This window comes from Clinocottus analis, unplaced genomic scaffold (assembly GCF_023055335.1).
Source record: "Clinocottus analis isolate CAN_PGR_092001 unplaced genomic scaffold, fCliAna1.0.p SCAF_4, whole genome shotgun sequence".
Lineage (NCBI taxonomy): Eukaryota > Metazoa > Chordata > Actinopteri > Perciformes > Cottidae > Clinocottus > Clinocottus analis.
The window spans coordinates 4383820-4398043 of NW_027176153.1; the positions used below are offsets into that span (position 1 = coordinate 4383820).

Genomic DNA, 14224 nt, shown 5'->3' on the forward strand with positions numbered 1-14224 from the left:
AGGTTGAGAAGTCAGCTTAGGGGTGATTACAGTTCATTTCATTTATCTAAAGCGACTTACAATAAATGCATTCAACCGTGAGTACAAACTCAGAACAACAAGAATCAGGAAAGTACAATTTCTTCAGTAAAGTCAAAGTACAAAGTGCTATCAGTAAGAGACATTTAAGTGCTACTAAAGTGCTATAACTGTGCTACCTTGCTTATTCAAGGTGTAGTCAAAAAAGATCTGTTTTTAGTTTGCAATACTTTCCACTGTCATGATGTCAATGGGGAGTAGAGTGGGTGAATTTCGGGAGGTTAAAGACCAGTCGAGCTGCTGCATTCTGGATGAGCTGTAGAGGTTGAATGGCGTTAGCAGGTGGACCTGCCAGGAGGGAGTTGCAGTAGTCAAAACGCGAGATGATTTGTAAGAAATGGTCATACGATAACAAAGGAACTGCATGTTCTTTCAGATAGAAACATACAGATTCCCCTGTCTCTTTGCTATCAGGAGACATGCTGAGTTGGTGTGTAAGATTAAACAGAGACAGTAAGATCAGAAGTCTGAATATAACAGTGAAACCTCCATCAGAAAGAGGACTTGGGGTTCAGTGGAGGATTCTACTCAATGTCGCTAGTAAATGCTTTTATTTCAGTTCTTAACCTCACTGTTTCTAATGTCTGTCGATGCTGCGAGGCTGTGGAGTGTTTCACAGTTTCTATGAATGTGACAGACTCTCTAGTCTTTTTTAACGCTCTGCACTGTTTTTAGAAGGTTTGGGGAGACCTGGTCTCACACCACATTTATTTGAGGGGTCGGCTACCGGAAGGTGAACGTCTCCATGTGGCAGCTCCTGGACCTGATGCTGGGAGAGACCAAGCTGAAGATCTACAGCAGCAGGAAGTGCAGAGTGGAGGGCGGGACGGGAATGGAAGCACTTCCTGTCTTCAGGTCTCTGGTCAAGGCCAGAGTCAGCATGGAGGACTATAACGATGCCATATGTTGTGTGTCTAGATGATTTAACATGTAACGCTCCTTTTGTGTAAGTTATGAAGTGACTGTGTTGACGTGTTATTGTTGGAAGAACAGTGCTTAGTCCTGATATGCTGATTGTTAAATAAAGGTTTTCAAACCACTGGAAGAATTAAGGTGCTCTGCACAGGCCAGTTACTTCAGAACTGTAAAAATCCCAAAGGCATGACGTCATCTATGTTAAAAAAGAGGCAGAGAGAGAGAGAGAGAGAGAGAGAGAGAGAGAGAGAGAGAGAGAGAGAGAGAGAGAGAGAGAGAGAGAGAGAGAGAGAGAGGGAGTCACACGCCCCAGCACCTCTTCTGTTTTACCCGTTTACCAATTAAGGCTCTCAGTGGAGGACAGAGGGAGAGAAAAAGAGAGAGAGAGAGAGAGGAGACAGAGGAAGAGAAAGAGAGCAAGGAGACAGAGGGAGAGAGAGAGGAAGAGAAGAGAGAGAGGAAGAGATAGAGAGCAAGGAGACAGTGGGAGAGAAAGAGAGAGAGAAGAGAGAGAAATAAAGAGGGACCAAGGAGACAGAGGGACAGAAAGAGAGAGAGAGAGAAGACAGAGGGAGAGAAAGAGAGAGAGATAGAGAGATGAGACAAAAGGAGTGAAAGAAAGACCAATGAGATAGAGGGAGAGAAAGAAAGAGGAGACAGAGGGAGAGAAAGAGATGAGAGAGAGAGAGAGAGAGAGAGAGAGAGAGAGAGAGAGAGAGAGAGAGAGAGAGAGCGAGAGAGAGAGAGAGAGCGAGAGAGAGAGAGAGAGAGAGAGAGAGAGAGAGAGAGAGAGAGAGAGGGAGAGAAAGAGAGAGAGATAGAGAGATGAGACAAAGGGAGTGAAAGAGAGAGACCAATGAGATAGAGGGAGAGAAAGAGAGAGGAGACAGAGGAAGAGAAAGAGAGTGAACAGCTGAGAGATAGTTTCTGCTTCCCGCCTCTCTTTGACGCCATCTCCCCCCACCGGGCCTGCGCGTGGAGGGGTTGAAGGAGGGGGGAGGAGGTCCGGGTATTGGGTGCAGCAGCAGCAGCAGCAGCAGCAGCAGCAACAGCAACAGCACACACCCACCGGCCACACACCAGCCAGCCTCCGTGACAAGAGGACCGGGCTGCTGCTGCGCGCACTGACTGAGCGGACTGGAGAGACACGCGCACTGACTGAGCGGACTGGAGAGACACGCGCACTGACTGAGGGGACCGAAAGACACGCGCACTGACTGAGGGGACCGAAAGACACGCGCACTTGGAGAGCCAGACTCCGGACTCATGTAAGTGTAGTCCCGCTGCGGACTTGCTGCTGTCTGTCATGTATATGTTGTTATACACCACGAACTGTTCACATCTGGCTCCTTTAAATGAGCCGCCACCACAGTTACCAGCGGACTGTTTGAGCGCGCGGTGCTCGGTCACATCAGAGGATGTAAAGCGCCGCGACCTCATCATCCATCAAACTTCAAAGCCACAGCTTGAAGTTTGTTATGGGCTGTCACGCACGAGCCCGCAGCTCCGCGCGCACGGCACTGCAGCATCTCTCCGGTGTTAGGGTCTCCGGACCAAATAAGGCAATACACTGACCGCACTGGAGCTTTTACCAGGGGGTTGGAAGGAGCCGTGGCCGCGTACGCCCCCCGCTGGCTGGGTTGAACATGTCACTGCGGGTCGTTTACCAGAGCACTTGCATGTATAAATGTATATAGCTTTTTGCACCTTCTGCTTTATGACATATAAGGTTTGTGATCATCAAATCATAAACAAACACACATTTAAAATAAGATAACATGTTGTAATTTCTAAAGAAGGAATTATGTTTAAAGATGATTTACTGTATGTATATATATATATGCATATATATATATATATATATATATATATATATATATATATATATATATATATATATATGTATATACATATATATACATACATATATATATGCATATATATGCATATATGTATATACATATATATACATACATATATATATATGCATATATATGCATATATATGTATATATATATATATATATATACAGACATATATACATGTATATATATATATGTATATATATACATATATATATATATATATATATATATATATAATATTTATAAAGCACTTTTCATAACAAGTCGCAAAGTGCTTTACATTCATAAAAAAAAGTGCGAGAACCCAGAAAATAATAGCAAAGGTGCAGGAAATATCTTGTCATAAAGAAACCAGGGATACAGCTATTAATTATATATTGCCAAATACCCTTTTTACATTGTTGCTTTATCTGGGTGGGGTGTGGGGTGGGATACCTTTTGGATTGATAGAGTAATTTACAGACAGTAGTCAGAGGTGTGGACACACCTTCTCATTCAATGTGTCCACACTTTTGACTGGTACTGTCAAGAGATGGTGAAATATTCCCCTCCCAGAAGAACATTCGGTAGTGTTAAGAGCAACTTCCAGAATCTGCGGCCTATAATCTGAGCCGATCATTGCACATAAACATAACTGTCCTGTCTCGTCTTTACCTATATTTTTTTACCTTGTTCACAGCTCTCATCTATTTTTGTGTTAGCACAGTTATTTTCCCAGACAGACATACCTCCATCATTATCTGTCCCCCAATGTCACTCCTCTCTTTTTTGTTTACCTTAAAGAGGCTGAAAGATTGAAAGATGCCTCTTTTATTCTCAAAGAGAAGTTGTTTCCAACCTTTTCTGGAATAGTTTCATCCTGTTGGGTCACAACATTCTGTTACACCTTTCTTCTAAAACCCGGGTGAGAAAAATGTGTTTGAAGACTGTAGATTTTAAATGTTTGCTGACTCGCCAAAAGTTTGGGAGACATTTCAATGACATATTACAGCTTCTTGGCTTCAGAACACCTTTTTAATAAAGATGGGTTGAGAGCCATGACGAGAAAATGAAGAGCGTGTGAGATGGTGACACATAGTCAAACCTGTCCTTATTTGACACTTCTTGTCCTACTTTCACCCAGCAAGTGCCACCGAAAGACACACAGACACACACCGCATACCCAGACACACCAGACCCACACACAGTCTATGAAAGGAGAAGCCATGCCTATGCTGTAACCTGTGCATCTGACTTCTCTCACTGTGTGTGTTTGTCTTGTGGTTAGTGGCACTTTGTGCAGCGTTCATCTAACTTCCTCTGCTCAGCTCTGCTTGTGGCTGATCGGGTGTGGTGAGTGATGATAAGAAGCTGTTGGAATTGCAGGCCAGTACTGTAATAATGGTCGTAACATTGCAGGTTGGTACTGTATTAAAAGTAGTATCTTTGCATGCCGGTTGTTTTTTAAGAGTAGTATCTCACTGTATTGGCTCTTTAAAATCAGCACCTTATTTTTCAGGCTGTACATGTCCAATCGATTACAATCGCTGGTACATGACTCAGTGTGTGTCACACTGAATTATAGTGCAACTTTAAAGGAAGCTTGTATTAAGATACATTGTGATGCGTTCACGCCCCATTCTGGGTAAATTATTGTTGGACGAAAGCAAAATAGAATAACGGTTTTATGTGTTCAAATGTAATCTTGCGAAATGTAGTTTTTGGCGAGACACTTGAATCAAGTTATGAAAGTTGTTTGAAGGAAATTGTTTTACAGTAATACAAAAAGATAAAGGAGATGGCATTATGACCTGGCACACTTACTTTGTATTAAACAGACTTGTGTTGGATCAGTTCTCGGTGTCGGAGAATGTATTGCAAAAGAAAACATGGTATTGGAACATCTCTATTGATTACAACAAATCAATCAGGTAATTCCATGTATTGTAGTAAAAATTGCAATATTTCCCTCTGAAATGTAGTAGAGTACAATTGTAAAGAAGTGTAAGTAATGTACGGCAACATGTTACCTCTATATACTTGAGGAAAACTTAATTAAATGTATTTCCTTGTGTGTATATACAAGGTCTGGAATAGAATAGAAGTGAGGACAATGCACCATGTGCCTTCACCACTGTGAAATCAAACAGCCTTATTGGTCAATGTAAAGCTCCTCTGAATAGCAGAAAATGTAAACATCTACACATTAGCCGAATATTTGATGAACACACATTAAAACATGGATTGTTCGCAAATAAAACAAAAAAGGATTGAATTGTTGCCCAGAATGAGACCAGATTACAAACAAAGGGGTGATGACAAATAACAAAACAAGTGAATACATTTAGAAAAGCAAGGGGGGCAACTGCCAATAAGACAGGCGCAATTTCCAAAACAGTGAGGAAAGAAAAAGAAGCAGTGGAGCCGATTCAAAGACATAGTACCATCAACACTCACTAGAGGGCGCCGGGTGACAAGACAGAGGTCAGTTTGCGCTTCAGAGCTTGATACACTTTCATGTGCTAAGCTAGCTCTGTATGACCCCGCCCCCGTGTTTTGTACCGTTTATTTGGCAAATTCCATCGAAACAATTGTCCGCTCCGCAGTGACTCTCTCCAGTTTTCTCTCACCAGTTTTCACTCACCAGTTTTCTCTCACCAGTTTTCTCTCACCAGTTTTCTCTCACCAGTTTTCTCTCTCACTCCAGGCAATACTTTGTTGTGCTTTCTGAAGTTCAGTTCAAATCAAACTCATGGATGATCCCTTACAAGATTTCTGTTGGAAGTCTTTTTACTTCTTCAGTCTTTTGTTCCTCACTTCATCGTTCCAATCAATCCTGCTGCTTACTTTTTTTTTGTTTTAACTCGGGCCAAAGCCTGTAAAGTGTTACACGTGTTCAATTCAATTTAGTTAATTTTGTATAGCTCAAAATCACAAATACAAGATTCGCCTCATAGGGTTTTACAATCTGTACACACAACATAACAGGAACAACTCCCCGAATAAAGATAGTAAAACCCCTTTAACAGGGAAAAAAGGGAAGAAACCTCAGGGAGAGCAACAGAGGAAAATCCTCTCCCCGGATGCGGTAGATGTCATGTGACCAGAATAAGCAACGTAACAGAGTCACATCACATTACGTGAATATGACAGAAATTATCCATACAACGAGAAGTAGGCATGGACCACGATCCAAATAGCCACAGTCCAGGTCACTATACAGGTCGGTACTGGGACCTCTGCACAGAAGAGGCTGACACACTGTGACATGACTCGAACACAAGGCAGACATTTCGACTGCCTCCTCTGGCAGGAGACGCACAGATGAGCACACCGTCAATGCTCGCAGACACAAACTGTGTGGCCTTATTGGGGAGTCGCTAGTGCTCGCATCCCTCTGGATCTCACAGAAAAGTATTCCTTTGCTCCCGGGGACTCATCAACAATGAGCTCATATACTCACAGGGAGCCTCTGTACGTCGACAGGGTCACCTGTCAAGCCCTTCTCCTCCAATAGCACAGCGTTACTGTCATAAAAGATGGGAGGAAGGAGGATGAGGAGGCTTTTCCCTGAAGCTTCCTATAGAAGAAACTCACATAGGACACATGTGTTTGAGTTAGAGTTGAAAGTCAGCATGATGTTGTGTCTCAGCAACACACCAGTCCAGTGTTAACGTGAGCCAAACTGTGTCGACATTATGAAGCTCTAGCAAAGTCATTTAGAAACATTAATACATCAGACCACGCCCACGTAGGAGACAAGTAGAGCAGCTGTAATGCGTCCCTGTTTATTATGGAGCGTCTGAGAAGACCAATCCCAGTATCTGCTCTGTAGGCTCACTCTGCTTTGGACTGAGGCAAGTACCCACACATTGGCTGGTTCAGTAGTGAGCAGGGCCGACCTTCATTCACTATTTGTAGTTTAGGGATTGCTAAATGACGCAGTTTTTGACAAAAACAGCTTAGTATTATTTCGACAATTACCTGAAAGACTTTCCAATCAGCGCATGGATTATCTTTGCTCTTCTCATTTCTCAAATTCATTTATCACGTGACCCTAATCGTCTTTCATAGTTTCCACAGTCTGGTAGACAAAAACCAAAAAAAAGCCTTTCAACGCTGTCAATATGACGTCATGTGTGACCAGCAGGTTAAAACACAAGATGCCCATGTAAAGTTGGATGCGTCAGACCTCTGTGCGTGTTTTGTGCCGCTGTACTTTCTTACATCTTGGAGCTTTTAGCTCCACTGGGTCGCGGCCTGCTCATCGGGAGCGCGCACATGAAGCGGCGTCGTCTCGATGGAGCCCGTGTACCACGTGATATGTATCACGTGCGGCTGCATCCGTCCAGAAAGACTCCCTTTTCTGCTTTCTGGTGCCATAACCGCCTACTTTTCTTTGCTAAATGTCTATCTCCGGGCTATAAGTCAGTCTCACCCAGTCCACTCCTCTCTTTCCTCTTCCCTTCCCTCTCAGACGCAGACGAGCGGCGCAGAGAAGGAGGGAGCGGCCACGCGCAGCCAGAGACTCCACCCAGAGAGACCGCCAGCGAACCAACAGGCAGCCGAGACCATAAAGATGAGTGCTGCACACCCCCGGCTCCACCAGAGCGCCGCGCCCGCTCCCAACGCTCTCTCCACGGACAAGGACGCAGAAATGCCCGCCACGGAGAAGGACCTGGCCGAGGACGCGCCGTGGAAGAAGATCCAGCAGAACACGTTCACGCGCTGGTGCAACGAGCACCTGAAGTGCGTCAACAAGAGGCTCGGCAACCTGCAGACGGACCTGAGCGATGGGTTGCGGCTCATCGGGCTCCTGGAGGTCCTGTCCCAGAAGAAGATGTTCAGAAAGTACAACCAGAGGCCCACCTTCCGCCAGATGCAGCTGGAGAACGTGTCGGTGGCCCTGGAGTTCCTGGACAAGGAGAACATTAAGCTGGTGTCCATAGGTGAGTCGGAGGGTAATGAATGAGAGGCTGCGTGCAGGTCCTCTCTGTGTGTATGCGTACCTGGTCACAATGAACTGGAGTGGTGCTGGAGGAGAACGGAGAGGAATGTTGGAGAAAGTTCAGCAAGTTGGTGCCCAGTAAGAAATCTGTAAAAACAACCAGACTGCTTGTAAAGAAAGAGCTGGGTCTCTGTGGACCGTGTTAAATAAGGGGCTGGGGACGTTACTCAGTGCGTTTTCAGGCGTTTCCCTGGAGTCCAGGGGCGTAGGGCTTTTGTCTCCGGCTGGCCACAGGCGAGGTGGCTCGTTTTTGGGAGGAGGGGGTCCGACTGCAGAGGGGCCGGCTCTCTGAGTCCCCCTGCCAGCTGGGATCAACCCTGTGGGCCAGGACATAACTCAGGACAGTAGAGCTGATCCTGCACACACACACACACAGCCACACACACAGGGCTATTGTCTGGACCCATGCCGTGCAGTGGGCAGTGTGTGTGTGTCTCACAGCATCATAGAGGGTTTCATGAGCTTTTCCAGCGTGTAGCCTCGTCCCTGCTCTCAACTCCTGCAAGTAAAGTTGTGTGTTTTGTGTTGCTGCTGAACTGTAACACGCAGCCTTCGTGTGTTCCCCGTACAGAATAGATTGCTCGCCGCAGTGAACGGGTGACGCTTAACAGGGTGCTGGATGGATTTGCTCCCAAATCAATCCAATTAATTTGATTTGATCATAGTTGAGATTGCATGATCCTGTTATTTCCAACCCGATTCCGATGCGTGAACTTGTGTGTCGGTGGATACAGAGTACGGATCCGATACCAGAGCGTTGAAAACACATCGCCGTTTTACTGGAGGGATTTTACCGGCGTGAAATGTTGCCAAGTTAGTGATCATTTCCTTTGCTCCGGCGAACGTCACGCTCTCCGCCAGCAGCTGTCGGACGGGCATTGTGCGTCAGGCACATGCAGCTCTCAGCGGGGACGAGGGAGAGGCGGCTCACTCGTTAGCCTCTTCCATCATAGAGTTCAGGAGTGCCGATTGTTTGGTTTTTTCAAAGCCGATGATGGAGGTGACTAGTGAGCTATCGCTCTTCTTTCTCATCTCTGCTGACTGCACATGCTCAGTAGCATACAGGCAGGAATCGCTACTGTTGTTCCTGAGTCGGTTGATGAATGATAGACTCGCGGTACCCGATCCAGTAAGTTAGACTTGATAGGAGGCCTTTCCGATCCTGGAGCAGGTCTACATAAAAGTGACCGAGCCGATCAGATGTTTCACCCTGTCCACACCTGGCGTAAAGGCAAGCTCTCTGAGACGACACCTTTATCAACAGAGAGTCTGTGGTTGGGAGCAAAGGAAGAGGTTTGCGGCCGAGCCAGTGTGAGTCAGACATGAGTGAGTCCCTGTCATCTCCGCTGGGGGAATGTCTGGCTCACTCAGCCGACAGGTGAGTCGACAGCACTGCTGTTGCGTCATGTCAAATACGACAGCGCTTCAAACCTCATCCTAGCGGACAGGGAGCGGTGGAGCTGCTGGGGACGGATCGCCTCACGGCTGGAGGTTGGGAGGGTAGTATTCAGGGCTTTGCATTGGCCCCAATGAGCCGTCTGTCTGTGCCTCCAGCTGACTCACCCGCATCCCAACTGCTCCTGTTGAGTCATTTCATCTGAAGATGAGAAAGCAACCCGCTCTCCTCTTTTACTTCCTCATTTCATTGCAGAAAGTGGGCACACCCAGCCAGCAACCCTTACCACAAATTACCAAACGGCTCAGCATTGATGCACGGGAGCCTTCCCTCTTTCCTCGGTCTGAAGCTCTCGCTGTCTCTCTGTTTGACTTCACCAGTTTGCTTTCAACTTTTCTGCCCGTTGTGGAGCTTAATGTCCACCCTTTTTTTGCCTTTGCTTGATACACAACAGTACCCCGTTTTACACTATCATCATGAGTTACTTTAGTTGTGGAGTGTGGCAGTGGACTGGGGATGCAAACAACAATCATGAAGAAATATTGGTCATGTCTGGAAAGATAGAAATATTCCCAGAGCTTGAGGTGACTTCAGACCCAACATTTACAATTATATAGAACAGATATGACAAGCCAGAACCAGCAAATGTTGGGTATTTGTGTTTGATAATAACAGACTGAAGATATAAAGCTGGCTGCAGCAGCTGGTTAACTTAGCATGAAGGCAAGAGAAGGAAGGGCTCTGCTCTAAAGACAAATAAACCTCCAAACAGGAACTCTGAAGCTCACTAATTACCTTCTTGTATCTTGTTTGCTGAATCCAAGTAGACATCCAAGTTTTGGTGTCTTGGGAAGTTGTGTGCCAGTTGTTGTAAGCTACTCCACCCGACCAAGGAATAGTCCACATACCCCCAGGAAAACAACCACTTGTATTTTTTACACTTCAGTTTTTGAACAGATTGATCAAAGTAGATATATTGTGCTACTTGATGAGCTTTAGAGATGTTGACAGGTGGATTTTGTCCTTGGAGAGATTCAGGATAGATGTTTCCCCGTTTCTTGTCTTCATGCTAAGCTAAGCTAATGCACAGACTTGACAGGGGTATCGTCCTCCTGATCGAACTCTCAGAAAGAAAGCGAATAGACAAGTTTCCCAAAGTCACAAACTATTTTAGATGATGAATTGAAGATTGTGGATTAGTTTTCTATTGATAGACTTCGATTAACAAACTGCCCTAAACTGGACTGCTAAACTGCTGTAACAGGAGTGATACTTAACCATACACTTGCCAAACTCTTGTTTATCATAATATGTGGTCTGCTCATAGACTGCATACAAGAAGTTATCAAAAGTCCCCGTAACGTCCCCCACTGGTTTGTGGACGTAGTTTTGGAGCCTCATGTTTGCCATGTGGGCTGTCACCAGCTTGTTTTTTTGCAACCAGAAGTGACACAAGAGGGTGTAACTTAGTGCAACCGAACCCTGAGTAAGACATATTTAGGAGACGAAAATGTTATACTCAACCTTCATGAACTGAAAACACACTGTGCAAGTGTTATTTATGCATAGAAGTTATAAGAGAAGAACATGGACGACTCCCAGACCGGCAACGCTGTGGAAGCGACTTGTCAATCACAAGGTAGCCCCGCCCTAAAGCAGTTGAAGAATTGAAGAAGACTCGAAACTAGAGATTGAGGCCATGAACTCATTTTTACAAAGTTTACTGAGGGAATACATTATGAGTAAAGTCAGACTTCTATACAACCAGAGGAGTCGCCCCCTGATGGTCAGGAGAGACCACAAATTTAATACATGAAGCATAGACTTTAGCTTGGACTGTCTGCTGCACCAGCGTCATCACAGGTACCTCACGTGGACCAGTAGCACCACTGAGGTGAGGGTTGTTATTACGTGAAATGGATCCATAGTGGTTGTCATGGTGGATCTTTCAGCAGGCTGAGAAGCTGGAAAAACCTCAACAGTCACCTAACAACAAATACAAACATAATAACATAACAGGACAAAGGACGTAGCGCAATGTGGGGACCTCGTTCTCTCGCTGCTTGCAGTTTGGACAAAGCCCACATGATCTGGCACCGGCAGCACACACATGATTACTGATAAGTCCAGGGCACAACTCACTTGTAGCCAGGAGCGTGGTTGAAGAGTGGCAGGGCTGCCATCTACTGTAGTGGAGATGGAAGAGACACGGATCACTGATCAGCGCTGGTCAAAACAGGCTGAGGCTCTCCATCATGTCTGATAATGTCACTCTAAACTCCGCATGTGCTTCACATATGTCTGCATATTCAATTAGTTGGGATTATGAGGAGGTTTATCTTTAAATCAGTAGTTCCGTGAGGACGCATCTCTTGTGCATGTCAGCTTGTGTTCATATTGCACTGTGCTCATCACACCCATGCATCGGCATATTCTCTTTGATGTACAACGGAGCTTTCACACACACTACCTATGTACTATGTTATATTAATAATATTCATTTGTTTATTCTTTTTCTTGTCAGCAGCCCGCCCAGTTTTTAAATCCCTTCACTAAACAACTCTTTATCGGTACCTGACTGAGCTTGTGTGGAGTTTGTTGGGCAACATTAAAAACAGCAGCGGTAGTGCCAAACTTTTCCCCGTCACAACTGAAGATGGTAAATAAACGGAGCTGTGGTGTAACTCTGTACCTGGCGGCGCTTAGCCTGGGAGCAGAGACATGCAGGTTGAGACAGACCCGTCTGTGGCAACGACGAAGCTGTCTCCTCCTGTTATATTCCTGAAAGAACGAGATAAACAAGCTCACAGAAGACGTTATCCTTCTGCTCGAACCCTAACCCTCATCTAAGGCAGTGTAACGTGATACTGTAACTTCACAGAGATAAGATGATATTATCTTACCCTTTCAACTGAAAACATGGAAAGCAGTAACACGCATCCTTCACAATATCCATTTTAACACAGTAGTAAGTGGTTTTGAAGCTGTCGTGTCTTAACTTGCAGTCTTTCTGCCGGCCTGCAGGGGGCGACTCCTCTGCTCGGGAAAAGAAGTCTGTCCTCAACTTTACTGTTTTAGCTCTCTCAATGCTCTTATCGGTCTTATCTAAGCTATTTTTCTCAAAAGTTGGAGAACAAAACCGAGTTAAAAGGAGAGTGACTGACTATTGGACTTCCATTCATCAGGTCGCTAGGAACACAACTCCAAATGAGTGCTAATGTTGCTACGCCTCTGCTGGACGTGTAAATAAGCCACTGTTGGCGAACAAGTTTGCCATAGAAGTTTGAGGACAACAACGTGTTTACAGCCGGTTTGTAGGTTTAAACTAAAGGCACCTTAGGAGCTAACATTAGCAGAGTATGTTAGCGAACCAATAACTAGCGTTAGCACGCTAGCTTCTTTTATAACCGTGAAGAAAAACCTACCCGGCTTTACAGAGACAGTGTTGTTCGTTCATTTCATTGTCTTCTGTCTCAATCACCAGGCGACGTGCTCGTTCACGTACACACTGGGATCTTCTTTTAATCTCATTTCGTTGCTGAATCAGCTTTTTACATCGTGATATAGCCTTCAAACATATTCATTTCGTCATATTCATGTAATGTGCTGAAACTCTGTCACGTTGCTCATTCTGGTCACGTGACATCTATTGCTGCTGTCCATCCCGGGAGAGGGATCCTCCTCTGTTGCGAAAGGGTTTTTACTATCTCTATTTGGGGAGTTGTTCCTGATCCAATGTGCGGATGTCCATGTGTACAGATTGTAAAGCCTTCTGAGGATCATTTGTGATTCTGGGCTATACAAAATCAACTGAATTGAATGAAACATTGGAGAACTTACTGACTACTTCTCTATGAAATCACTATGCCACAACAATAGATATGATTTGTGATGGAAAGGACGTTTATTGACAGTGTGGACTTCATAGTGACGTAGCTCTGACAGCTTGACAAAGCAGGGGGGCGGGGCTTAGCCAAAGGTCCATTACAGCAAGAACGCTAAAGAAACCCCCGAGACGTCAGTCGTGATCAGGTAATGACTGCAACAGGGGAAATCTGGGGAAAAACCGTCTGCATACTGAGAGCCTGCTTGTGTTCGGGATGTCAAACAACATCAAATGAAATCTCACACAGAAAGGAGATGAAAGGGTGGGGCAAAGGGCGGAGAGGAACGTTTGAGGGAGATAACGGAGAGTTTGGAGAGTCGGGTCCAAATGGATCATTTCCTGCCCACTCATTAACATTAGCATAACTTCCTGTCTGCACAGGCAAAAGAGGACTGCTCAAGTGGATACTGAGGATTAGCAGAGTGTGCTTTCCCATTCAGTCCAGTGGTATTCAGGCTATTGCATTACATCAGAGTTGGAAACATGCCCCAGTACCCCATGCCTCATGTTCAGACTGAACAAGCACACATAAAGCAACATAGTATTTCACTCACTCACAGATATTGCAATAAGTTATATATTTCCAAAAAATTGGCAACTTGCATATGAACTGCAATGACTCATCACATCCTGTAAAGTAAAAACATTCTTCTTTTTTTTTGGACCAAATCAAACTAAAACAACTGCACAGGATGATGGCAGCTGTCTGCGCTCTGTGTTCTGTCAATTACAAGGTTTTACCTCCAAACACTCTCACGCTGGGATCTACTTTTCCAGGCCCAAATCATTTTTGCCAGGCCGAGAACTACCAATTACTCCGAAACCCCAACTCTGCTCTTCTGGTTCATCGCAGTTCTCTCAGAGGTTTCCAGGAAACGACCGCCTGGTATTTGTTAAACCCCCCCCCCACTTAGTTTGTTCGTTGTTTTATGTGATGCCCGTGTCCTCCTCTCACCTCCTCGGCCTCTCTCTTCGTCTGTCCCTATACTCGCTGCTCCCACTTTGTTCATGATTTTCATTTTTCTCTCTTGCCTATCCCTTCAACATTTTTCTAATTTTCCGTCCATCCTCAGCGGGTGCTGTTGTCAGTGTGGGCT

General features: G+C 45.2%; 1 protein-coding gene across 1 annotated transcript in view; it reads left to right on the forward strand.

Moving 5' to 3' along the window:
* Positions 1-2046: 2046 nt before the first annotated feature.
* The window catches only part of flna (filamin A, alpha (actin binding protein 280)), a 44222-nt gene continuing 32044 nt past the window's right edge, over positions 2047-14224 (forward strand). Inside the window, exons 1-2 of the mRNA XM_068597726.1 lie at positions 2047-2261; positions 7315-7786. Of these exons, the coding sequence (XP_068453827.1) occupies positions 7417-7786 (370 nt within the window). The 5' untranslated portion in view covers positions 2047-2261; positions 7315-7416. The remainder of the gene's footprint in view (positions 2262-7314; positions 7787-14224) is intronic.